Source organism: Paramisgurnus dabryanus, chromosome 21 (genome assembly GCF_030506205.2).
Source record: "Paramisgurnus dabryanus chromosome 21, PD_genome_1.1, whole genome shotgun sequence".
Classification (NCBI taxonomy): domain Eukaryota; kingdom Metazoa; phylum Chordata; class Actinopteri; order Cypriniformes; family Cobitidae; genus Paramisgurnus; species Paramisgurnus dabryanus.
In genome coordinates, this window is record NC_133357.1 from 14505194 (window position 1) to 14532801 (window position 27608).

Consider the following 27608-nt stretch of genomic DNA (forward strand, 5'->3'; position numbering starts at 1 on the left):
AATAAGTAATTTAGACATACAGCCCTACAGAATGCAAATATAATAATAGCTAACGTAAACCTAGCTAACACATTCTTTTGAATTAGCAAAAATTCAGATTATATATATAGAGAGAGATAATAAAATAATATTAAAGGGATTGTTCACCAAAAATAAAAATTCTGTTATAATTCAAGCACCCTCAGTTTGTTAAAAACATATATTAATTTCTTTGTTCTGTTTAACACAAAGAAAGATTTTTGAGGACGCTCTAATGAGGTTCATCTTATTATTTTATCCTACTAAGAAAGTCAATAGGGCTTTTGATCGGTTTAGTTACAAACATTCCTCAAAATATCTTCATTTATAATAATTTATATAAAATACATTTATACCGTTTTGTAACATGAAAGTGAGAAAATTATTAAAAAAATTTAATTTTGGGGTAAACTATCCCTTTGACAACGATGACAGGTCCACATAAAGTACACTTGTACCTTGTAAATCATTTCTTTTACCACTAGGGGCACCCAAACCCAGCTAACTTAACCATGGCTTTTAAAATGTTTTTCTCAGCCAAACCCCTTTGACCTAAATTATTTACTTAAACTATACCCCCTGAAATTTTAAGTTAATATTTCAATAATTTAATAGCACATTTGCATGTTTAACTTCAAAAAACTATTTTTTTCATCCGTTTTAAAGTTTTATCAGCTATATTTTACATAGTTATTGGTATTATTAGTTGTTATTGGATCATCTGGTAATTTTCTTTTATTGGTTCATAAAATGTATCTGTCCATTTTGCATTTATATATTTAAGTGTTGTGTAATAGTAACACGACATGCATTTTAATTGAAACAATATATATATATATATATATATATATATATATATATATTGGTTAGAGATGTACCGATATAAACAATTTTTTATAAACAGAGCTCAAATTCATCGAATTTTCCTGTTCTCTTTCGGCTGATAAAAAATTGCTTTTATCATTGGGCAATATATCAGTGCGCAAAATTTTTTATAGTAATTGTTTTATTAAATTGTCTTTATTTTAAAAATACTTATTTACATTTTATGGTTTCACTGTATTTGATAAATCTTTCATCAACTCGCCAACCTCCTGCAACTAAAAAGAGAAAAATACATAACAAACAACAAATATACTTCAAAAGGATTTATTGAGTTGCATGAGTGATGACGATTGCTTAGAAAGGAGATTATGAAAACACATTTATGGCTTTTGCAGGACAGAGTGAAACAAAAATCAGATAGCACCTTATATAAACATTTTACAGATATATTAACAACTTCATCATAAATTCTTTTGTAAACATACCAAACTAATATAAAATATTCCTGACAATAACAAAGTAAATAACAAAGGTTATAATGGCAGGCAAATGAGGAATCTAAGATAATAACATAAACTACGTAAAAAACAATCAAGGGTTTTGTGTCAAAACAGAATGTCATGCGTATAAGATTAAAGAGGAGTAGAAAGTTAATTTATCTCTTGAAATTTTTTTTTTTACATTTTACATGGGCCAGAAATGACTGTTGGATGGCTGGATGACAACGTATGCATATTCGGGAATGTTTCAAATAGTCTTCTTATAATTGATTTATTAAAATAGCTGATAAATTCTGAGGTCATCACATACATGTAAGGATTTGGGTCGTACTATTTATCTACTTAAACTATGGCTTTTGTGCAATCACGTAATAATGGTAAAATGTTCACTTTACTGTCAAAATATCCAACGCAACACCTTGACTTGAATTCCAGCAAATATTTTGGTTTGTTCAGATGCGTTTATGGAACAACATGACTATCCAAACAAAAATCCCTCGCTAAATAACTTGGATAATTTCTAACAGCTGTAGTGGGTTGTGTAAGGCAGATTTTGCATCATTACGTCAACAGAGAAAGAGAGTGAATGAATCGCCTGCCTTGTTTTAAAATGAGCTGGGAATGGTTTGATTGTGTATTATTTTTGTTGTCCATTAAGCCAAACATTAAAACCCTGGAGAATCCTGGGAAGGCCTTGTTAAATGTCAGTGATTGTAAGCAGTGTGATGAATAAAAACATTAAATCATTATAAAAAAATAAAAATAAGAAACACAAAGTATTAATACATCATCATGGGCATATCTGGGAAACAAACAAACCGACAGACACATAAAGAGACGCATAAAGCCAGGCACGGTACATATTTCAACAGAACTTAAAAAAGTAACCAATAAAATGTGGTCTTGTCTTACCACACCATTCAAAGAAAATAAATAAATAAAAACGTAAAAAAAATTCACTGTGGAACACTGTAGCTCTGGACAGCACTTGTGTTGCTTGCTGCTACACGTTTTTTTCAACACATAATGAACCAAACAAAACTCTTAAAATGCAAGTTTAACACAAATGTGTTTTTTTAATTTTCCTTATTTTCATGAATATGCATATGAATCGAAAATCACATATATTAACATTCACTTTCCAATAACTTTACACAAATGTTACCAAAGAATGTGCACGGATGTTGCATGACAATACCAGAACATTCGGTGAGTTTGAAAACTGGAAGACTGCTGCAATGAACCGAGACCTTGGAACGGTCTCCGAAGCTAACTGAATGCTAAAATAACGAGTTCATGACATCACTACGATGCTACCACTTGAAACAGAGAACACAAATGAGGTGACAGAGTTGATATAATGGTTCAAAAATGAGATCACAACTAACACGCTGGAAAAATCCTTCTTCCATCATCAGGCTATCTCAGATACAAACGTGTGTATTTAGTGTACAGGGGATATCGTGTTCTTTGTCGAAAAAATTGATTTTCCAATAAGTATCCACCTTTTAAATATGTCTGATGTTTGAGAAGAATCACAAGTATCAGTTTTACAAAAAGGTTGGTACCTGGTTATTATTCAGTCCTAACCTCTAAAACTTCAGCCTTGACTACCACAGGAGGAGAGGCTGTCGTAGAGAGAGTCACTCAGGGACTCGGGGGTCTCGAGGACTTGTGGATGGCTTGGAGACAAACTATCATCGGGTCTCTCTCTTACCAACTCTAAACCAGTGTCCCTCGCCATCTCTGGATTAGCAGGAATGCGGCTTTTGCCTCTACATGCCTGACCGGGTTGAGGAAGACTTCTGGGGTCGCCTTCTCGGTTGCTTACGGGGCCACTAATCTTGTTGCGCTGCAGATAAAATGGTCCAGAAAATTCCCAGTGAGTTTATACGCCAAAAGTATTTGCATTTCATTTTGATTTAAGCTTACTGCAAATATGAAGAAATATCTTCACTTTAGTGCTTTGTATAAACTTTTACACTTTGATATATAAGCTAATTTAATAAAACCCCAACATGGATGTTGTTCATTGTTTTATGATTCTAAAATAGATTTAGCAAGTGATTCTCACCCTCTTAAATGAACTTTTATGGCTGACTGGCTCTACACCATCTCCAACACCAAGATAAACCTCCGATGGCTCTCCTGATGCTTTGAGGTTAGGAAATGTCCAGTTTTTAGTAGGGCCCATTTTCATAGGTGCTCCACAGATATCAGTGCCTGGAAAAGAAAATCAAAGCTGATTATCGAGAGAAGCAAAGGAAACTGTCATGTTTTATGCATTACACTTTACATGTATCTATTTGGCAGACGCTTTCATCCTGTGCATTACGAGGTATAGATTTTTCATCAGCATGTGTGTTCCCTGGAAATCAAACCCATGACCTTTTGCGTTGTTAACAAAATAGTCTACCAAATGAGCTAAAGCAAAACTTACAAATACTCAATACTCAAAACTGAAAAGTAAATAGCTAGTATTTTGATTTTGACCATTCATGTGATTTTGCAAGGAGTATGAAATTAACCCCACAATGACATTTCAATAATCAAAAGGACATTTAGTAGGGGCAAGCAAGTTGTTCAAAATTACTTTTAATATGACAGTTGCAAAAGCCGCTAAATGCTATCTCCGTCAAAAAACAGTGTTGGTGAAAGTTACATTTAAAAGTAATGCATTACAATATTAAGTTACTCCCCAAAAAGTAACTAATTGCGTTACTTTCATGGAAAGTAATGCTTATGTTAGTTTTGCGTTACTTTTTCTTACTTGGCTGAGGCTTGATCTCTTTCAAGCCTTGCGGGTGTTTTATAAGATCGCAAAAATGTGAGGTTTGGCCTGCCATCTCCATTTCTGATTTAAACCGTTCCCACTCAGGCACACAAAATGCGTTATTCTACTTTATTACACGGCTCTCTGGAATGCTTGATTCTGATTGGTCAGTTGAGACATTTGCAGGTTCGTTCTTTTCAAATAATAACCGCTCCAAAGTAATAACGCATAGCCGGTACTACTTGTACGATTAAAATCGCTCCGCGCCAATAAAGATTACTGTTTGGCGCCATCTTGTGACAAACACTGGACAACCACAACATTTTGACATTAATTTTAACATGTACGGAAAAAACAAAACATTTAAACAGTGGATAGAAGAACGAACAACGACAAGACACAGAGAGCTTACTGAGACTGAACTTGACAAAATAGAGCATGACAGCTACGAAGCCAACACACAAAAAAATACAGAATGGGCATTAAAACTTCTCAAAGACTGGCTAAAAGAGAAAAAATGAAGACAGACAAGTATGAAGCAGAGGATCTTAATAAGGTATTACGATCATTTTATGCATCTGTGCAAAGTTTCGCGGAAGGATAAAAATGTTAATTTAAAACAAATGTGCCAATAAAATGTTTCAAATTCATATTCATGTCCAGTTTTTTTTCTTATGTGGCAAGTAGCCGTGTAATAAGCGAAGTAATGTAGAGGCAGCCGGTAGTTATCGGGAAATAAGCCCCTTCAGTGTGATACAAGACCCGATGCGAATCACACTGTCGGGGCTTATTTCCCGATAACTACCGGCTGCCTCTACATTATCCTTTACTTAATATATTCAGTTAAATTTAGTACATTATTATATTTTTAAATTGAACTAATTCAACTGAAAAGTAACTCGCATTACTTTTTTTTAAAAGTAACTCAAATATTAATGTGTACATTTATAAAGTAATGCATTACTTTACTTGTTACTTCAGAAAAGTAATATTATTACGTAATGCGCGTTACCTGTAATGCGTTATCCCCAACACTGGTCAAAAGTTAGATAATGATATTGCCCCGAATGCTCTCGGCACGTATTATACATTCATCAAATATTTTCGCTTCAAATCCGCTCAATCCCGGAATCAAACCATTCAGAAAAACTGATTTGTTGGCAGAATCAGTAATACACCACTATGAATTTTTTAGCAAAGTCCTCTAAGTGCACAGAAGAAGAACTGAATGAATGATGTGCATGTACGTCACAGTGCAAGAGTTTTTTAACCTGGGTAAAAGAAGTTTGCCGAATACCGTATTTTCCGACTATAAGTCGCACTTTTTTTCATAGTTTGCCTGGTCATGCGACTTATAGTCAGGTGCGACTCATATGTCAAAATTAATTCATACTGACTAACATGAACCAAAAGAAAAAATTACCATCTACAGCCACGAGAGGGCACTATATGTTGGTCCTGTAGCCTACCCCTGAAAAAAACTGTTAACCGAAAAATTAACTTAAAGACAATGGAGAAAGACTTATCAAACAAAATGCCCCTCAAAAGAATAAAAATTTTCTAAATAGATACGACTTAAGCCCGGGATACACTGCATGATTATTGGCTGTCCCAGACGAAGTTTGCCATCGTGTAACAATCGTTGCAATTTCTGTTATGGCGTCTATCATCGGTGGTCCTGTGTCATACAGTGAGAGAGGTTCAAAGACGGCCGTTTTTCCAGGTCTTGCGTCCAAAGATAGCCTACGATAGTTTTCTGACAGTGTCAGAAATTCAGCATGATCACCGCACAGTGTGTTTGCTGCTACGACCTGCGTACTGGTATTTGTTTACCACGAGCGCATGCTGGTGACATCGCGCAATGTGTGACGCTGCCGCCGAAGCTTCCGTGTCATCATCGTACAGTCTACATGCCTGTCGTACCCAAGTTTAAACGATCCATGTCGCACAGTGTGATAAGTTAATGATCTTATAAGAGGGCAAAAATCCTCGCAGGATTTTATAGTCCAGTTCGACTTATATATGTTTTTTTCCTCTTCATGATGCATTTGTTGACTGATGCGACTTACGGTATATTAGGATATTGACCGAATTGTTTGCCTTTTATTCAGAAAGGATAGTGAAGAGCACCTGGAGACATGTTAAATACCAATGAAATGGTTAAAGTGACATTTGTGAAAAGGCATTTCAATTACTGACTAATAACCTTTTCATTGTCATTTAAGTGTAATTACTAAACCTAAACATAAGAGGCTCATTTAAAAGAAAACATGTCAGACGCACCGAGAGGGTTTTTGCATCTGAGCTTTTTAAGTAACAAGGCAATTTGTAACATATCCACGAAAAATACCAGGTCTAGTACAGATCTGAGAGATCTATGCTCCAAACTGGTCATGACTGAGTAGTGTAATATTCCACAAGCACTTTACAAATTTAACACAATAAAAAATCTCCATCACGTCCATCTTAGCATATTTCACATACGGATGGTCACTCAATTTACAGGTTAAATTTAACAAAATCGGTACAAAGCAAAGTTGAATTCATACCATCATGCACAATGTTTGCAATCTGGCTGGCTGGAATCTTGTTTTCCAATGTGCTGGTGTGAAGATCAATATCCTGACTCCCCATATAATCCTCTTCTAAAGAAGACAGCTCTCTCTCCAAAGTCCATGCCTTGTGGGAGATTTTTATCCCTGAGCCATGTTTTCCCTGGGAAAGGGAAGGGTCGCTCTCCCCGTGGGTCTTTCCTTTGGGAATGCTTTTGCAGCCGGCATTTGCACTGTAGTCAGGAAGCGGGAACGTGCCAATGCCACTGTCAAGAGTATGTGTAGAAATTCCAGAACCTGTAAGAGAAAATAATAAATCAAACATGGTCTCACTAAGCTTTTACTAATATTATGATCTTTTACTTGCATTTGGCAGACGCTTTTATCCAAAGTGACCTAGGGCCAATCATATACCTGGCGCAATGCAGCGCAAACTGCGATGCAAGTGTTTATTGCTAGTTTCAGCCCGGCACAGTTGTAATTTTTACGTTTATCGCCACGTTATTTAAATAGCAAATACATTTGCACCCATTTTTGCACCCATGGGCATTCTGGTCTAAAAAAAAAAGGTCTGTTCAGGCGCATTTTTGGTGCGTTGCTATTTTGAGGCAACTAAAATAGACTACACCATTGAACAACTAAAACCTGGTCTAAAGTCTAAAATCAATGACGCAATATTGTTTGTGTTATTTAAAGAGTGCTTTAGTAATATGCGCCTATAAACGGGACGACAACGCGCGTTTGCTTATCACACACATGGATGCGGAGGAGCACACAAATGTTTTTAAATATGAAAAATTGAAGGATTAAAATGTTAAATATTATTATTAAGTCTCTTGGACAAAAATAAAGACTAATTACAAGACGTTAGAAGGTGTAAAGAGCTGCTTCACCTGGAGCCTGGTAAGTAACTGAAAGTTTTGATTTAAACAAATCTAAATATTGCATTTATTTTGAATTTTTTTAATGCTACCCCATGGATTTATTGTATATGATGACTTTGTCCTTTGGATACGATGAGATGAGAACCTTTTTAAGTAATGCTTTTCAAAACACTAACATCATGTAGGCTATCCATACATTTACAGCAATTAAAAGCCTGCTAATTTTACTTCCATGACTGAAAGAAACACCAAAGGTTTTAAGACAAAAAACTAACAATTTGAATACAAATAAAAACAACGCAATTTTTTACATCAATCTTAAACTGGTGGTCTTCTTCCTCCGCTTAGTTTTTTAGTTTACAAATTTCACCATCTAAATAGGGAATTGGCAGGGGATGAGAGATGAGACTTTCATTAGTTTATTGTACGTTACACCCCAAACACACCCTCATTACGAGAATAGGAGCAACCGTTCCTTGTTAAATTAGCGGATTCAGACACACCCTTTTAGACCATGTGCTTAGATCGTTAAAATAGAGCCCTTACAGTGCATTACAAGGTATACATTTCATCACTATTCGTCTTTCCCTGGAATTATACCTTTAACCTTTAACACCCAAAACATAGTCAAATACATCTACCATGCAGCTGTTGCTAAGCATGAATCACTTTGACGCGCCTAGATAATTCATCATCTGTGACTGTAGAGCCAGGTTATAACCTGTTTAATGTGGCTACAAGTTAACCAATAAAAATTCCACGCCACTGGAAACACGGAATGCCACACATTGTAATCATTCTTTACCTGCAAAGTGTTCATGATGAATGTTCTCAGCCAGGTTGTCATCTGATGTAACATCTTTACTCAGTAAAGTAGAAACCTGTGAACCAGTCAATTATTAAGGTTATTGCCACTTTAGTTATTACAAACCAAAAAGCATATTATATGTGACCCTATCTATAAAATCCAGGCCAAAGTCTTAACACCTAATTTGCAAATCAGGAGTATCCAAGTTTAATTTTACTTGTGTTGATTTGACATGACCTTACTAAGTCAATATTAAAGATTAAGGTTATATTTTCACAGAATATAGGAACCACAAAAGATAGACTTTAGCTGGGTTTCACAAGCAGGGTCACATATTAGTAAATCATCTATTGGTGATAAATGCAACAACATATGATTTCACCTTTTGCATGTCATCACTGCTTCGTGTCTGAATGGCAATGCCAGAACTCTGGTGACTGAATACAGGTCTGGATTTACAGTCAAATGAGAGACGCCGATGTGCCATGCTGATGGCCCCTGTGTCCTTCCCATCAACCCTAAGAGAATGAAAATAAAAACAATGAAGTGTTAATTTCAAATTAGTTGGCTCTGACATGGCTCTCAAATTTTGTGTCTATTACAACCCCAACCCCATAACTGACTACATTTCTCAAGTACATAGATAAGAGTACGCAACTTTCAAACTTGTTGACTCGGAAGCCACGTTCAAATTAAGCAACTGAATGCAGTCTTAAAGCACAATTTTCATCCCTGTTTTTAAAATTTGTATCTGTAATGACTTTCATACATTTTCAGTTTATACAAAGTAAGGATGCACTGATATATGGGCCTATATTCGGTGTTGGCAGATAAAAGCATTTATTCCAACCAGCGTTGTAGTCGAGACCACCTAAACCGAGACCGAGACCCAGATCAGAGGGTGTTGAGACCAAGACTGAGACCAAAGACAGTTAAGACAGAGACAAGACCAAAACCATCAAATAATGGATGGAATTACATCTTGGATATTGTGGGCTTTTGTATTAATTTGTTGACAGATTTAGCTGAGAAATCAAATAAGAAATAAGCCAATGATTGAGTTTAAAGGCAAAAAACTTTTTTCATCCAATCACAATAATGATAATAACACATAAATCAAACAATGGACCAGCAATTTAGTATAATTCCCGCAGTTGTGGTCTTGACCGGTCTTAAAAATAAAATCCCAAGATGAAACCGACAGGACAGGGTCATCTATCTGTATTCCAAGTAATTGTATATCGGTATCGGCACAGAAAGTTGGTGCATCCCTGATACAAAGCATAATTTCTTTATGTTGTTCTGTACTAACCGGTTCAGCAGTTGTTGCATGAAGTTGTCAGACGGCACTCCTCTGTACATCACAGACAGCTGTCCTTGGGCCTGATCCATCACCACCTCGCAGGAATGTCCTTTTCCTTGTCGGTCCAAAGCCACTCCATTCACATAAGCCCGCTCCTCTTCAAGAGCTTTATGTAAGCCCTCGGCCTTCTCGATCAGCATAGAAATGTTTAAGCTCTCACCCTCTGGTTTTCTAGCAGCCCCCTTGGAATCCTTAGACGATATATTGAGTTTCCATTCTCTCTTGTCATCTTTAACTTTTGATGATTCTGGTTTTCGGCTAAGAGCCGGCAGCTTACTCTTTCTCAGGCCAAACCAGCTAGCGATTCCGTTGGAAGCCTTTTGCTTGACCTCAACCATTTGCCCTTTATCTTGTTCCTGCAATTTCAGCATGTTTTCCTCAATGCCTTTCATGACCTTCTGTTCAATAGAAGACTGTAGACTGGGGACAGAGTGTCTCTTTTCTTCTGCTACTTCTACTGGCCTTGGTGGTGGAGGAGGAAGACTCTCTCCGTAGGAATTCTTCTTCTTATTGGCCCTGAGATGGCTCCTGTCTTCAGATTTTGACATGTACCTCTGAAACTCCTGGGTAGGTTTCCCATCTCGGTTCATAGAAGGTGGCACAGTTTTGGTTGGTGACTTAAGCTGTATTTTATTGGGGCTACCACTGATATTTTTTCCATTATATGAAAGGCTATGTGGCGTTGTATTTTTAACATAGGTGCGCAAAGCCTGTGCAGCCTCCAAATTGGCAGATGGTGGATGCATCTTCGATTTTGGGCTCTCTTGCTTGGCTATGAATGTTCTGGGAGATTCGTGTTCAAGTTTAGAGACTAACGTGCTAGAGGGAAGAGACTTGACCACTTGCTCGCCATGCTGAAAGGACCCTTGTTGTTTGGAGACAGCACCATCAAGATAACCTGAATGATATGATTTTTCATCATTGGTTTCTGTATTTTTCGGAAGTCTATACTCTCCTGATTTACAATCGGAATTTTTGTCAGCAGTTTTGATTTTTTCTTGGGGATGTGCTACTATACTAGCTGTGGACTGAACCTCTTTCTTTTCTGCAAGCTGGGGACAAGCTGTTGATTCCTCCGGGTTTCTCAATTTACCAAGGGCAGCCAACCTTTCTTTAAACGAATGGCTCGATTCACCCGAATGCCTTCCAATCCCTGATTTTTTAGGAACAGGAGGTGGATCGTTCCTTTTGAAAGGTGATTCTCTGTTTTGTGGATCAGCATCAATTTCGCTTTTTTCTTGGCTTCTGGACCGCGTGCTGATCCCACTTTGAACTTTCTGGGATGTTGACTGAGTAGGTAGACTCCGAACTTGCTTATGCCAGACTGGGCTCTCCGAGCTGTCCTCTTGATCTGAAAAATCTGATTCTGGCGAGACATCTTTCTGCTTGAGATTTGTCGGCCTTTCCATAGCAAATTTCGACTGCTTCACTTTTACCCCTTCACTACCAGGGCTGGAATTGCGAAGAGAAGAGCTCACTTCTCCGAGTAACTGGGATACATCTGTACTACATGTTTTGGAGAGATCCGAGACATTTTCATAATGTGGTATTTTTTGAGGGGTCCTCTGAACGTGAGAACTTTGTGTAGGTTTGGCTACGCGACTGGTTTTAGGTATACCACAGCTCAGTTCTTTTGTCAGCGGTGTGGGAACATCTTCGGGCTGGGGTGGAGATGTTGGCGCAGATTGAGACTCTGATTTAGAAGCAGGCAGCTGTCTTTGCCTCTCTGTTGTGGTGGCCTTTCGCGTGGCTACAGGCGACTGGTGAACCTCATAGTTGTTGCTTCGGCAAGGAATCTTTGAGCTACGCGTCAACTGAGGACTGAGACGAGGTGGATTAGGTACTGCGGTACGTTCGTTAAGAGTGGGTATCTTTAGGAATTTGAGCAGTTTGGAGGGTGAGGCCTTGACCTCTCTAAGGCAGGAAACTTGACTTGGGCTAACCGCAAGTTTTGATCTACAGGTCTGAGGATCGGATGGGGTGCTGTCTTTCACGGGAGCCGAGATGTCATCTAACACTTTTGAGGCGGTGTGATTTTCATTGGGAGAAAATAACAGACCTTTGTGAACCATTTCATTGCTTTCCATCACACAGTGTGCATTCTGTAAATTGTCTTTGAGTCCAAGAGTAGGCAGCTTTGAACCGGATACGTAGTCCGTGTCATCTTTCACTGCAAGCTCTTCACTACCATGGTCCTTCTCAAGTCTCTGTGGCACTACAGCGTTTAAGTGCTTCAGATTAGAGTCCACGTCAATTATGCTGTCGTCACAAATTGTGTCATTGCAAGTGCTGCCACTAGACCTGTTTGACATAGACTCGAGCAGAACATCAGATAACCTATTCTTGTCTCTTGTGTCGACTGAAATATGATCAGAAACTGCTCTAGTCTGATCCCTTTCTGAGACTGACAAACGCGAGCATGAATCAGGAGCTTCTGATTGGTGGGAATCTATAGATGGACCTTGTTCCGCTGAAAGAGCAGACAGGTCAGCAGATGTTCTATTTACAAACAGTTCACTTGTACCTGCAACAGGCTTCACAAGGCTCTGCAAGTCCGTATTCTCCTGAAAATCAGGCCGAGACAGATTGAGGTTATCAATAGTGATAGGTGATGAAGTGCAACAGTTGTGACTACTCTTCGCTAAGCTCACAGAGTCTTTATTGGACAGCATCAGGCATGTGCTACAACTACCACACTTTACATTGCTGTGCTCTCCTCCATTCAAATGCTGATGTGTGCAAACATCTGGACAGGAATGGGAACAATGTGCTTTGGGTGCATTGCACCTGGACGAACTGTCTCTGCAGGCTAAAACGGCCTCCTTAGAGGCAAGAGCCTGGCTGTAGTCACAGATTGACGGAATGCCAGAGGAACGATGGTACCGAAGCGGATCTGTTTCTTCAAGCTTGCGGAGGACTTCCAAGATGTGTGCTTTCTTTTTCAAGAATGGAGACATGGCCTCCATGGAAGTGGATGAACCCTGGGTATCAGGTATGTAATTTTGTGCACATTCACTGGGTCCCTAAAAAACATAATTACATATTATTACTTATAGGGGCGGTGTCCCGGACAGGGCTTATCCTTGTCCCAGACTGAAACGCATTTTTTAACTGCCTTAATTTAAAAACATCTTACACTGACCCATCAGTGACATTTTTTTGTCTGAAGATGCACACCTGCATTGTTTTGTTTTTGTAGGGTAAACTACTTAAATGTCATAATATAGGCCTAATCCTGGATTAGTCTAAACCCTGTTTGGGAAACTGCCCATAAAAGATTTAACAAAAATTGATGCTTTGCATTCTTATTGTGTATAGATTTTACCTTTGCCTGTGGATTTCTCTGAGCCTCTATCAGTTTGTTAGATTCACTGTGTTGCAGCTCGCCGATGTGGTCCAAACAGGGTCCTGGCTGCTTTGATAAAACACAATCGTGTTAGCTTTAAGCATCTTGTTATATGAATCAGTTATTGGATTATATACAACACAATGCACAACAAGGGCACTTTTGTTCCCTTTAAATTCCTTTTAGTCACATAAACAATTGCTGCACAAACAGACTTATAAATTAAACAGGAAAATGTTAATTGAGCAATTTTCTTTTAGTTTGCAAACAAATGTAATAGGACATCCCTGTGGGGTTTGAAGAATGCTTTGCGAAAAACACAGCATTTAAAAAACAACATGAATAGCACCATGCATGATTTCTGTTATGATATTTTTAATCATACGTATAATCAGTTACCTGCTGGTGTACACATGACTGACTGTGTAATTTCTCCTGTAGGAGTTCACACAGGGTTCGGTTCTGCCTCTCCAAATCAAACACCCGCATTTTCAGCTTAATGCATTCCTCTCTCAGATCCTAAAATGAAATAAATTTTGCATTTTATTGTAAGGCTGTCAAAGTTATCTGAATTCTTTGTATGCCAAACTGAATTATTACACAAGGTCCAAGGAATTGAATACGCTATGATGCATAAAATACACTGCTTTTTACCTTTTGATTGAGCAAGGCTTGGACAACATGGTTGGCCACCTTAAAACAAAACACAGGAATTTAAACATTAAAATATTTTTGTAATCCTAAAACCACAAATTAGAAAACTACTCAGCTCTCTGCATTAGCCAAATCCGTTGCAAATCTTTATTATATATACTAAATGCAGAAAACAATATTTATCCTGTCAATCAAAACTCACCTCATCCAGGCATCGCTCATATGCTTCTCTCTGACTCTCATTTGCCAGGGAAAGAGCAGAATTCTCAGCCTAAACAAAACAGGAACAGTTAAACACAAAGTCAAGACGAGACAGAAATCAAACGGAAATAAACACTTACCTGAAGTTCCTTCACTCTCTCCAGAAGCTCACTGCTACTCTCTTCCTCTAGATAGGACTCAAGATCCCCCTCCTCAGACTCAAAGTCCTCATCCACTCGATTTTGGGCCTCTTCCGACATTGTTTATACCTGACAAAGAAGACAAATATGTTTGTTTATTGGACTATTCTTGGACATCCGCTTAAAGGCACTTTGGATAAAATTGTCCAACAATGCATAAATGGAAAAGTTATTCATAGTGCCATTCCTAAAGTGGATCTACATAAATATTTGTCTGTCAAAGTGACACTCCACTTTTTTGAAAAAAAGGAAATTTTCCAGCTCCCCTAAAGTTAAAAATATCCTTTTTACCATTTTGGAATCCATTCAGCTGATCTCCGTGTCTGGTGCTACCACTTTTAGCATAGCTTAGCATAATCCACTGAATCTAATACATTGTGTACCTAGAACAACAGAAAATTAAAAGTTAAGATTTTCTAGGCCGATACGATTAGGAACTATTCTTTCATTCCGGTGTAATAATCAAGGACTTTGCTGCCGTACCATTGCTGCAGCAGGTGCAATGATATTACGCAGTGCCTGAAAATAGTCCCTTGGTACGAGAGTATAGTTCCTTATCGTATCAGCCTAGAAAATCGCAACTTTTAATTTTCCGTCGGTCTTAGTACACGATCTAACTACAGAAGAGTCAAGTTTTAAATAGGAAAATTATCAAAAGTCTTTGGTTAATTTTGAGAACAATGCTAATGGTCTAGTCAGATACAATGGATTATGCTAAGCTATGCTAAAACTGGTACCACCAGACCCAGAGATTGGCTGGATGGATTCCAAAACTGTAAAAATCAAAATTGTTAACTCTAGGGGAGCTGGGAAATGAGCATACATTTTTTTTTTAAGTGGAATTTTCCTTTAAAGCATGTTCTGGTATCCCAAAAACAATATGCAGATATAACTATAAGCAAACCATTTATAGTTCGATACACTGGGAAAGTGTTAAAGCTATCAAAATATTGCCGTTTTACACATACCAAACAGCATGACCCAATGAGCATGAATTTGGGGCAGGATCTGTTTCAACAATTATGGCAGACAATGGCAATGTTTGGGAATAACTATTCACACTTTAAAATAACTATTCTTAGTTTTAAACCCTTATACACTTAAACCACAACTGACTGAGCAAGTTGTATACCAGCTTTCTAAACAATCTTTTGTACCTGACAAGCTGAACCGCCTTTGTATCTTATTGTAAAGACTAAGACAGTTGGGACTGTAAAAACAAATCTAGTGTCCTAGATCTAGTTTACATTAACATTGTCCTCAGAGAGGATTAGACAGAAGAGGTTAGAAGACACCGGAGGATTCCTATCGTCATGCGACCTACTGACTTACTGACCGGGTCACAAATCTGGTTCTTCCTGACCTGCACTTAAACTTAGGAGGAGTAGTATTGAGGCATGTGAACTAGATGCAGTATCATTCTCACATGTCAGATTTAAAGTTAAACCAGCTTAGCAAATCACTGTGTGGTTTTTAGGCAGATATTTGTATGGCGGGGTTCCTACAGTGTAGAATAGCCTCACTGCCCAAAACAAAAAAGTCTGGAATGACTGACATATAAATAGTTATTGTTATTATCAAATCATTTGATAGAGATTTTATCCTTTGATATCTTTAAAATTGACTGAGTAAGGTCATGTCAAATGTTTAAATCAATGTGAAATCAATGAGTGAAATCAAACGTGATTCTTCTAATCTCATTTTTAAATTATGAGACATTAACCTGGATTTCACAGACCTGGACACATATATTTTAAAAGCTTAGACCACCTAGAAACTTTCTTAAATGCTAATGAATTATAATGCATCAAATTTCCAGTAGAATCCTTTCATCCACCCCTTCCCACCAATGCACTATACCACAAATGTGACCTTCAAAGTGAACACCGGATGTAGTTGACGAATGGACTATCATTGCCAAACTGAATCTAAAAATCAATATGCATGTTCATGGGACTCATTTATAATTGATCCTCTAAGCATTTTATGTGCTCACTTATGTGCCAAGCCTATGTATAGACGCCAGACTCTTTGCGAGTGAATAGTTTAAATGGAAACTCCATATCTGGAAGTAAATGAATACAAAGCTTTCTGGGGCCAGAGGGCTGACAGGGTGCGGAGGGTCAGAGAACACTGCTCTGTTTTAACAGTAAAGGATGGCACTAACGCAAGCTCGAGGCTACTCTATACAATTGCAAGCTCTTGTAGAGCACTGCAGTGCCAGGAGGATCCTTTCACATGATAAACTCTATTCATAGAGACATGGGACAGAATCTGTACTATATAACTGAAGCACATTTAGCTGTATTTTATCTTATCCAAAACATCTACACTCTTCAAAACCCTTAAAAAAGCTGTGAATGTTACCCCTAAAATATTTGGCAGCCAATGTGCCACATTTTAAAGGGGACATATCATGAAAATCTGACTTTTTCATGTTTAAGTGCTATATTTGGGTCCCTGGTGCTTAGAAAATGTAAGAAAGAAAAACCTAGTAACTTAGTTTTGATAAACCATTCTCTGCAAGCATGTGAAAAATAGGTCACTGAAATTTGACTCCCCTTGTGATGTCAGAAGGGGACAATACCACTCCTAATCTGCACTATCCAACCATGTCACAACCATTTAGTGCAGAGATCAGCTCATTTGCATTTTTTTGCCCACGGCACATTTTGCTCACTTCTACAATGTGTCCATTTTAACATGCTATAATAAATTATCTATATGGTGTTTTGAGCAAAAAAATGTCACATACATATTCTGTGGACTAGTGCTGTGTTCAAAATATCGCTGCAACGATAAATCGGCATGAACGCCTGATGATCCACACATCGATACAGCACCTTCAGTATCAATTTGAATGCACTTTGAAAGTAGTGTGACGAATCGCTGTTTATCTGTGATCCATATGGAAACGACGCATGTGACCCGCGGAATATGTAGAGTGAAAGGTAAGCAGGGTATACTTTCAATTTCTGTGTCCGCCTCACGTTCTCTCTCGCGCTCTCATGCGCTTGCTTATTTAAAATCAATGAGTTCAGTATGAAAGCGCAGATATCTTAGCCTATACTAATGCAAAGGGCTGTATTAGCCACTTTCTTATAATACGGTACTAATGCATTAGAGAAAAAACACAACAAAGAGCTGCATGTGAAAAGTGTACGTCTAGAGAAGAGATACAGAGCTACTAAACTATAGGTATCACATTCATTTCTAATAAATAGTATTAAATCTGACTGCATGTTTATACATATATTCAAAGATATAGAATAATTAAATAAGAGACAAATTTAATGCCTAGACTAAGCCACTATCTTTAAAAAACTGCTTTGAAAAAACATAAGTACTAACTTAATTTGAAGTATTTCTACAAGTTACCCCAAAAGCTAATAAATTGTCACAATGTACAATAAACAGAAAATAATAATAATAATAATAATAATGTTGTTATTAAATTCTGAACCAAAATGTAATTCAAAATATATTGTATCGTATCGGGAAAAAAAATTCTGGTGAAATGTTCCCTTTAAATAAAAATATGAATTTAGTCATTTTACAGTTTTAATTATACAAAAATTACTATTTGAAGTATACTTAAGCTTGCATTTTAAGACATGTTACATAGCCCGTGAGGAAAAATATCCGAGAGCTATCCTGTAATACATTTAAAAAGGTCTGGTTATTTTGTTCAGTTTTAAACGCTGGAAAAATACTCAAGTATAAAAGCCAAAAACTCACCAAGAAATGTATATTGTAAAAATCCAAAGCCTTAGGCCCTTAGGATTACATCTGGGAATAAGATGCTTTTTAGTAGATCGGATCACAAGTGGACGGCGCTAATACAGGTGTAAACGGTGTGTGAAACTTTTTAACTTGTCCACTTTCGACCACATTCAGACGTAGTCGAAAACACATTCGACCGGATTGCTACGCTAATGTGGTTAAATGTGTTTGAACACCCACAAAACACCGCCTATGGCCGCACTCCGCCTCTTTAATTTTTGTTTCATTTCACGAGCGTGTGAAAGTTGCGTGAGCTTATCTCTCAAATATCTGAGCCCTTACGTATACATGTACAAAACATGTGAAGCATGTTTACTCACAACACAAGCAGCCGTACTCTCACATAATATAAGTGCGTGTCAACTTAAACCTGTCATTTATCCCACTCGTGAGTTTGTGTTGTAGTAAAAACAGAAGGACTCACCCATAGACCGTCCCCTCGAAGTAATCAGGCCAGAAGCGGTCGAAAGTGGACAAAAAAGATGGATTAAAACATCAGGTGTGAACGGGAATTTGTCTCTCTCGTCCACTTGTGATCCGATCGACCAAAACACATCTTAATACCAGGTGTAAATGTGCTCTTAGGCATAAAACCATAGTATATTTAAATGTGTAAATAGCAAGTTTATGTGATATCCTTCTTTGGTCTGCATATAGCTGGAGGGGCAAAAATAACTGGTATTCCTGGTTGGTACTCCTGTTTCATTTCTCAAGCAAACAAAAAAAATCCCTCTGAAATCACTGTGCCATGCTCAATTTTCATTTGTGTCTGTCTGACAATTTAATTTGTTTCTGCCAAAAAGACAATATTAAGGATGACGCCCTTTAAGGAAGCAAAATCTAACCACACCATGGTAATTACGCGATGACAAGACAGTAATAAATTTTGTTCACATTTGTAATAATTCTGGATCAGCCAGAACCATTTCATGACTTTGTTTCATTTAACTGCGCTGCTAATGATTGTTTTCCGATTGCTGTTGGCTAGGGTTGGGTCACCCTCAACCTCAAGAGATCCACCAAAAGCCTCGATCATCTTTCCCTTTCATCTATGAATCACTGGTGAGCGTTGAAAAATTAATGGGTAAGCCGATTCTGGTGAAATACAGCCTCAGAAGCGTATTTTTATCTTTAAGATAATACTTAGGGTTGTATAATCAAATACAGCGATGACTGCTAGCAAAGATCTGTCCTGTCAGTCTTTATGAGAAATTCCCCTTTACAGCTACTATACTTTTTTTTGAAGTCTACAGAAAGCTTTACAGACATCCAACATTCCTCAAAAGTGATGTAGCTTTATATGTTTGATAAAATAACAGAGGGCCTACAGTCTTTATAAATAAACCACTTTTTCTCAGTCTTGAGAAAGTAATGGCTTCTCCAACCTTGCATCAATACCTAAAAGCACAACCTGACAGAAGCCCTCAATTTAAACAACACGTCTAGACCATTTCATTTCATCTCCACATGAAATAAACAGACATTCTTAGTTTCCGTCCTGAACTACCACACCTGGTCTAACCACACAACTGGTTGGCACTCCTCAATAAGGTGTGTTAGTACAAGGCATGACCAAGTTATTCCTCTACACCTCACTATGGTGCCTTCAGGATCAGGTAAAAACCCACTGACCTATTATTTAGTAAATGTCTTTTAGACACATCATGAATGTCAAATGATTAGAAATGACAGCTAGGAATTCAAAATATGACTTACATTTTGCTGTGATCATCGCACAACTACGCAAGCATTAGCCATACCTACAGTTAAATCATTACTAACACACTGAAGTACTCTGTTCTCACGTCCTAAGTGGAACAAGACTAATCCCCTGTGCTCTTATAAGGACCTAAGCAGATTAGCATCAGTTTGCATCAGGCTCTAAACTTAATGTTTGCGCTTTATACTGACCCATTGTGGGAATCATGTTGCTCTTTGCTGGACACGTGTGACAATCCACCTAGATTAGTAATGGGATCTTATGCGGATTAAATGGATCATTAAATATTAACTGGAGCACACAATCATATTGGATTCATGCTGGTCTCTAACTTTCACTCACATTTGAAAAACTACATTTTGTGTATTTTACTATAAAATATATCAGTGATTGCCAAACGGGGCATGTGTTGTTTCTATAGCTCAGTATGTAGAGTATTGTGTTAGCAGCAGTCATGGGTTCGAATCCTAGAGAACAAACATAAAATTCCCATAAAATTGCCTTCTGTTTTCCTGGAATCGATGCAGGAATGGGGACCCAGAACATTGCCGAGATCAGTCCCGGAACGCAGCCTGTGTGAAGGAAAGGCATGAACAATGTGTGTTGTAGTGATGACGTGTGTGTCGTTGCAAATATATATATAAATATAGTTATCGTGCATTTCTTTGGGGTTTTTAATGCAGATCAACGTTCACGAAAAAAATGTCAATGAAAAAGATGATGCAGAGACCAGGAAGCTACTTACTATCCACGCTAAAGCTGAGATCGTTTGCCAACTTAATTGAATGGTTTGTGAAGCGCCAGCTTATGATTGAAATAAAAAAAATTGCACAAGCGTGGATTCTAGAGAGAGAAGACTAAAGGGCGATTTATAGTCGTGCGTAGGTCCTACGCCGTAGCTATCCGTAGCCTGTGCGTAGCTCTGCGTAGCCTGACGCGCACCTCACAAAATTTCTAACAGCGCGTCGGCTCTACGCGGACCGCAAGCTCTGTGATTGGTCCACCAGAACCCCTCCCGTCAGGTAAAAAAACGGCGTCATAGGTATTTCCGTTTGAGACGGTGAAAACAAAGATGAGCCAAGTTGAGGAGTGATTTAACTCAAACTGCAACATAAGTCGCTGTTTATTTACTTCCATCATTGCTGGTCTTCTCAAATTATACACAACAAGTTGCTATTTCTTCTTCGTTTGTGGGTTAACTTGGTTAGCTTCTTCTTCTGTGACGACTTCTGCTGCTACTGTGGTTACACGCATGATTACTGCCAACCAGCGGTTTCGCGTGTGTTTGCACGTCGACGTGGACGGCGACGCACAAGTATAAATGAAAACCGACGCGGAACCTACGCCGTAGGACCTACGCACGACTATAAATCGCCCTAAAGATCAAGAAATATGGATGCATAACGATTAATCGCGATTAATCTATAGCATAATAAACGTTTTTGTTTACATCATATGTGTGTGTTTGAACTGTGTATAATAATTATGTATATATAAAAATGCACACATGCATGTATAATTTTAAGAAAAAAAATATATTTATATATTAAGTATTTATTATAATATAAATTATACCTAAATATACAAATTTAAATGTAAAAATTTCTTAAATGTATATGCATGTGTGTGCATTTATCTATACAAAGTTATTATACACAGTTCACACACATACAGCATATGATGTAAACAAAAACTTTTATTCTGCTATAGATAAATCGTGTTTAATCGTTATGCATCCCTGTAAGGAAACTTCACGCTACAAAAAATATTCCACCAAATGCACGAAAAATTACATTACACTCACACCTTAAAGGTCACGTTCTTCCTGATCCCATTTTTTTAAACCCTTGTTAGTGTGTAATGTTGCTATAATAGCATAAATAATACCTGTTAAATGATAAAGTTCAAAGTTCACTGCCAGGCGATATATTTTCTTTAATAGAATTCCTCTTTAAAAGCCTACAGCGAATGGCCGGTTTGGACTGCAGCCCTCTACTTCCTGCTTTAATGACGTCAGTAAAACAGTTCATTGACTAAACTCCACCCACATGAATACATCAGCTTTTGCTTTGGCTCAAACGGCTCTGCTAAGCAAAGCTGCTATCGAATCACAACACACTAAACAAACTACACAATCAGAACTCGTTAGGTATTTCTGAAGGAGGGACTTCACAGAACAAGGAAGACATCAGCCCGTTTTGAGGACAGTGAAAACAGCGCTATACAGATAAGTAAATTGTGTGAAAAATACAGCGTTTTTTTACACGTGAAACATGAACACATGTTATATTGCCCACTATAAACACAATCAAAGCTTCAAAAACACGGAAAGAACGGGAGCTTTAATGTCACAAGTCGCACATATATATTCCAGAATATAACTGTAGTGTAAATGCACCAAAATCAAACGATCCTGGGATTTATCAGTTTATTTTCCAGAACCTCTACGTGAAAAGGGCTTTACTGAATAAATTAATAGCTTGAATGCACTGGAAGTCACTTTGAATAAAGTGTTTGCCAAATGCAAAAACGTAAATACGCCAGGGGCTAGTATTTGTTTTCATAGGCATGAACTCACAATGATTTTTTTTACCGTGAACAGGTTAACCCATTCAGTTTTTTAAGGTAATCCAGTATATTGAACATATTTCAGGTTTATTCTTAATAATTCAATACAATTAAATAAAAAAATATATCAACCAATGATAGAAAATTGTTGTAGGTAAAGAAGCTTGAATTTATACAAAAATAAAAATCACACATCAAACAACATCAACTGATAATGATACTTGAACCTTTAGGGTTGGAAAGCATATATATATATATATCAAGGGCAGAACCAAATATTCAAGAATTTCAGAAACCCCTGTTTTCACTTTTTTTTCTAGGGGGGTGTATATTTTTTGCTCTACATACAGTACTATCATGTTATGGAGCCAGTTTTCTTGACACGCAAAAACGGAGGCAAACAAGCACCCATGCCAACAAGAATCTTGGCGGTGCTCTGCTACAATGCCAGCCCCTTAAATCCAGGGATTTGCTGTATAGTAAACATAGCAATAAAGCATTGTGGCATACCCTAAACAGGGCCCCAAACTCATTTGTCTGTAAAGCAGTACATTTATTGAAGCTAAGCTTCTGAGGGACTACTGCATTAAAACACAGAGGTCTGGTAAGACCTATATTCCCCCATACTTCTGAGTCACTGGCTTGGTATGATGCCCAAAGGAGAAGTCTGCTGAATGTGACTAAGACTAGAAATCAAAGCTTCGCTCTGCAGACGCGAATCTCACAAAGCATGGCAGAGTCAGACACAAGAGGCCACTGTCTGTTTTACTAGACATATCAAACATAGAAGCGACACTTTTATCTGACAACGTAAAGGGAAATGACTGAGTTTTCCTTAAGATTGGCAAACAACTTGCTTAAATGAGTTAAAGGAAACTGTAGACTACATTAACATGACATTTATGCATTTGGCAGAGTGCACATACACTGCATTCAATTTATACATTTCTTTTAGCAGCATGTGGGTTCCCCTTAAACCCATGAGCTTTGCAATGCTAACGTAAGTCTCAACCCATTAAGCCACAGAGTGACGATTCAATCAGGGAGATGGATGTAGTAGTCTTGGACTTTAAAGTGCACAGGCTGACATTCTTTATCCGTCTCAAAGATTCAGGCATCCATTTTATTGCCTCTCTGCAAAATGCACCACATAAGAGCCTCACAACCAAAAAAAGACAAATAACAATCACATGCCATCCAATGAATTATACACTTTACCAATTATTACAGTAACAGAATGGGTGGCAGACGGAAAAATACATTTTAATGTGGCTAAATGGACAAAGCCGAGAGTCAATCCGTTGATTAGTACATTTCTATATTCTTTTCTATACAATCTATACTTGTCCTTTGATTTGGTTTGTATGCAAAAATCACAAGCTTCAGCTGTTTAGGTCACTGATAAGGCATTAATGAATACACAAATGAATTGGGAGACGTGGAATTGGTGCCTATGATTCCTTTTCTTGGGGGATTTCATACAGTTAAGAATGATATCTTGAAAAATGCAAATACGGATTTACACGAGCATAGATAAAAAGGGGTAGTGGATGTTGGGGGAGGTCCTGAATGGCTTAGAAGGGTGGAATAAAGCCAGTGTGAAGGCAATCAAACAGAAGTAGGGCTCACTGGGATCCCAAAATGTGCTGCGAGCTCCGCCTACATCCCCCACACTCGAGGAGTTATTAGGAAGCAGCCAATAGGCACCGGCTCAGACGCTCTCTGATTATTCACACCCTGCACAATGGGCACAGAGCCCACAGACACCTTCATAACCCAATTATTGATCTTTGCGCATGATTTACGAGCAGATAAAATGATCAATCAGGCTTTAAGAGAAAATAAACTCTTTGCAAATGCAATGAATTAATGAGTTACGATGAATGCAGAAAGCAGATGATGCCTACATTCAGAAAAGCAAACACACACGCAGACCTTCAGGCAAATCCCTAAGGGCATTAGTTTTTCTCTTTGATGTCAATTATTTTGGCGATAAAGACTGTTTGATGTAAGTGAGGCAGCTCCTATTCCTTAATGTGCCATTAAATATATACAATCTTTAATAATGCAGCTTATGCATCTGCATTTCAATTTTTTATGTGCTTTAAAGATTAAGATTTTTTTTTCCGCACACTGCATCGGTCACACTCTTGACAGCAGGGCCCCAAAATTTTATGGACTGTGTAGTCCTCCATTTTGCTCCAAACATGAAAGGTAAGCCATGTTTCTCTGTGGCTTTGAGCAAAGTTAGCATGCAGCCATCTGCAAACTCATGCATTATTGTTGTTCTTTACGCAGCGGTGCACCTATGTGGGTTATGTCTGGATGATATATATTATCTCCTTTTTTACGTTCCCAACTAGAGCATGAGCTACCAAACATCTCAAAAGCTATTGCTTGTTCAAGGACTGTTTTGATGTGGGAAACGTATGAACTTTACCATATTTAACTCAAAGCCAACTGCAAGAAATAAGGTGAATCACTCGCACCCAAACAATGAATCTGTCAGACATCAGAAAGATAAACGCGTGTTGTTGCTGATCCGGTTCAAGCAGACATATGTGAGCATTAACATTTTAACATGCAACTGCTTCTCTAACCCAGATATAACTGAAATGTAAGACTTTAGTGTTTTGGTTTAAAAATGACATCCTGTTTTTAAAAACAAGTAAACTCTTTATTCATTTAACCTGGTTTAAGTAAAAGGTTGTGCATGCTTAACATATGGAAATGATGCAAATCAATACCACGATGACCTACCTACAATAAATGTCGCACTGACTGCCGTGCAAATTTTATAGCATGCATGTACAACTGCAGCAAGTTTAATAAAAATGAAAAAACAACTGCCCGCAAGAGATAAACGTATACTTTATGATATCAAGCCACATCTGATATTTCCATCGGATCACAAAATATATCACATACTTAAAAAAGTCACTAACGTACACACAAAATGGAGCCTTTGTGCAAAAACAAGGTTTGTGTTGCAAGGGTAGTTATGCATAAAATTACCTTTAATTCCAGTCAGAGCATCCCAGGCGTTTTAGTGCAACCCATGCAAGGCAAACGTGAAGCACAGAAGCACAGTGCCACCAAAAAATGGCCTTGCGACAGAGGCGAATTGTCAGGAATCTCCCTTCCTTTGCGAGCATACAGGACTCAGGGAACTAGATCGGCTGTCCTAAGGTAAGTGTGAGGAAACTGTCTGTAGCGTCTGCAGCGGCCTCCATGTCCTCCCATTGTTCACGGGAGTGTGAGGCAGGCATCCTACCCCAATAGACCCAGCCTACTACAACAGCTGTGGGCCAGCCCCCTACCTCTCCTCTGAGTATCTCTCCCTCCTCCAACGGCTGCAGCTAAACATTAACCCTACAACTGCCGGCGAAGCCATAAAATCGAGAGGGTTATATTTCAAGCAAGACAACGCCGCACCCCAAACAAAGATGAGGGAAGAGGCCGAAATCCCAATGAGCACGAGGAGAAAATGGAGTTACCCAGGCAACTCAGCTCCCGTCAAGGAGCGAGAGCTTCTTTTCTAAGAGGATTGGACTACTTTATCAGACTTGCACTGATTGGATTGAGACTGCAGAGGCTGTGGCGGTCAATATAGCTGCATGACCACAAACTGACCTGGATAACTGATGAAGATAGATTATTATAGATGTTAGGTCACAAATACATGCAAAGGCTGTTATAATTGTGACTAAAGGCCCAAATAGACTCATGCATGGACGTACGCACAGCCTTGCAGAGAATACTTTGTTTGACTTGTATGCGTACACAAGCGTTCACCGCATGCGCAATGCAACAAATTGCAATACCTTTCCTGGCCTACATACTAAATGAAGAGTTTGGTTCCAAAACGCAATAAATCTATTTTGACTAATTTCGGTAAAAATGTGTTTTCTATACCAAGAAAGTGACAAGATGAAAACCATCATTTTCTGTTACAAACTTTCACATAGCATCTTTAGGTTATAATAACATTAAAAATTCAAATCCTAATTTGATTTTCAAAGATTATTTTTCAAAATGTTATAAATCTTTTGAGTCAATATATAAATGTGCATTAATTTTTGCCATGTTATATTCATTTAGTTGACTAGGGGTATACACAGATTAAAAAAATAAATATTAATGGCATTAATCAAAACACTTATAAAGAACACTGTCATTGCTGCTGTCATCCTTGGGATGTCGTCGATGAATTTTTTTGACAGCAATCAGCTGTAAAATGTTTTGGTCCTGCTCGATTTGCCTTGACTTCGAGTAAAATAATGAACATTTTTTCATAAGATCCCCTGGGGTCAATTTGTTAGCATGACAGAAGATTGATGCTGTTGGGAGAAAAATGCCGGCTGTTGCTTGTTTCCGTTGCCTCAGTAACTGACGTTTCTTCCCCACCACAGTTTTGCCATCAAAAGTATTATTTTGTTTTTGTTTGTTTATTGATCACAAAGTACAAAGTAGATGAGGAAAACTAGGATTCTGTGTGTATTCAAGCGCCGCCATTGTTGTTTACAATGTGTGGAATGGTGCGCTGTGATTTGAGGAGCGGATTTATTGCATTCTGCAGAGAAGGAGGACTGGCGTTTATCGAGTTTTTGGAAGAAAGGGAAAAAAGATGACAGAATAACACGGATTTCAGATTTTGCGTAAAATTAAGAATTGACTTTATAATACTGACCATGGTGACAATTTTTATTTTTAAATGGCATTTATCGCATTTGGAACCAAACTCTTCAAGTACTCCTGTGGTCATGCTCACTGAACCTTGCTTAAGCTTAAATAGTAAAATATACCTTTAAGGTACAACGATTGTACTAAACATGAAAAAGGTTTTAATTTGTTTACTGAAAATTTTGCAAACACCACAAGGTTGTTAAACAATCCCTAAAGAATTTTGTTGGAGAAGTGTAAATAAACTCAATATCTTGAATAGCACAAACACAATCCTTTAAACCACCACTGTTGCGCAAAAGTGCAGACTGAACGGGTAATACGCATTAGCTTACGTCACCATTTTCACATATTCTAGTTTTTATCATTTAAATCAAAAAGATAGCTGTGTCATTTTCAAAAACGTGTACTTTGAAGCCTATTTTCAAAAGTATTTTCAAGACCCCAAAACGCAGTTGTTATGCAAGCAAACGTTTTGGTTGAAAACGTAGTCATGTAAACGTGACCTAAATTGGGTCGGACACACTCGTAACTTCTCTATTCTGACTCTCTTCAATCTCAAAGATGATTCTCATCTTAATCTTCTCATAATAAAAAAAATAATTTCCATTGCCAAAACAATAAATTCTTGTAAGCACTCAACTCTTATCTAAATAATATCTCTTCAGTGTTATGTCTACAGGGGTGGTATACAAGGGCAAATGGCTAAAAACCTTGTCCCTGAATGTGA

At 37.8% G+C, this 27608-nt stretch overlaps 1 protein-coding gene across 5 annotated transcripts in view; it reads right to left on the reverse strand.

Annotated features, from left to right (window-relative positions):
• Positions 1–1151: 1151 nt before the first annotated feature.
• nckap5l (NCK-associated protein 5-like) overlaps positions 1152–27608 on the reverse strand; it is a 31926-nt gene continuing 5469 nt past the window's right edge. Inside the window, exons 1-12 of one of the 5 annotated variants that reach the window (XM_065285791.2) lie at positions 25211–25464; positions 14065–14193; positions 13926–13994; positions 13724–13762; positions 13469–13588; positions 13049–13138; positions 9673–12746; positions 8743–8878; positions 8358–8433; positions 6666–6965; positions 3418–3566; positions 1152–3195 (exon numbers count right to left, since the gene is read on the reverse strand). In XM_065285791.2, coding sequence (XP_065141863.1) covers positions 2944–3195; positions 3418–3566; positions 6666–6965; positions 8358–8433; positions 8743–8878; positions 9673–12746; positions 13049–13138; positions 13469–13588; positions 13724–13762; positions 13926–13994; positions 14065–14184 — 4425 coding nt within the window. In that variant the 5' untranslated portion in view covers positions 14185–14193; positions 25211–25464 and the 3' untranslated portion in view covers positions 1152–2943. Of the gene's footprint in view, positions 3196–3417; positions 3567–6665; positions 6966–8357; positions 8434–8742; positions 8879–9672; positions 12747–13048; positions 13139–13468; positions 13589–13723; positions 13763–13925; positions 13995–14064; positions 14194–17862; positions 18016–18331; positions 18654–25210; positions 25465–27608 lie in introns of those variants that run through there. The other 4 variants (XM_065285792.2, XM_065285790.1, XM_065285794.1 and 1 more) reach the window with 4 other exon arrangements.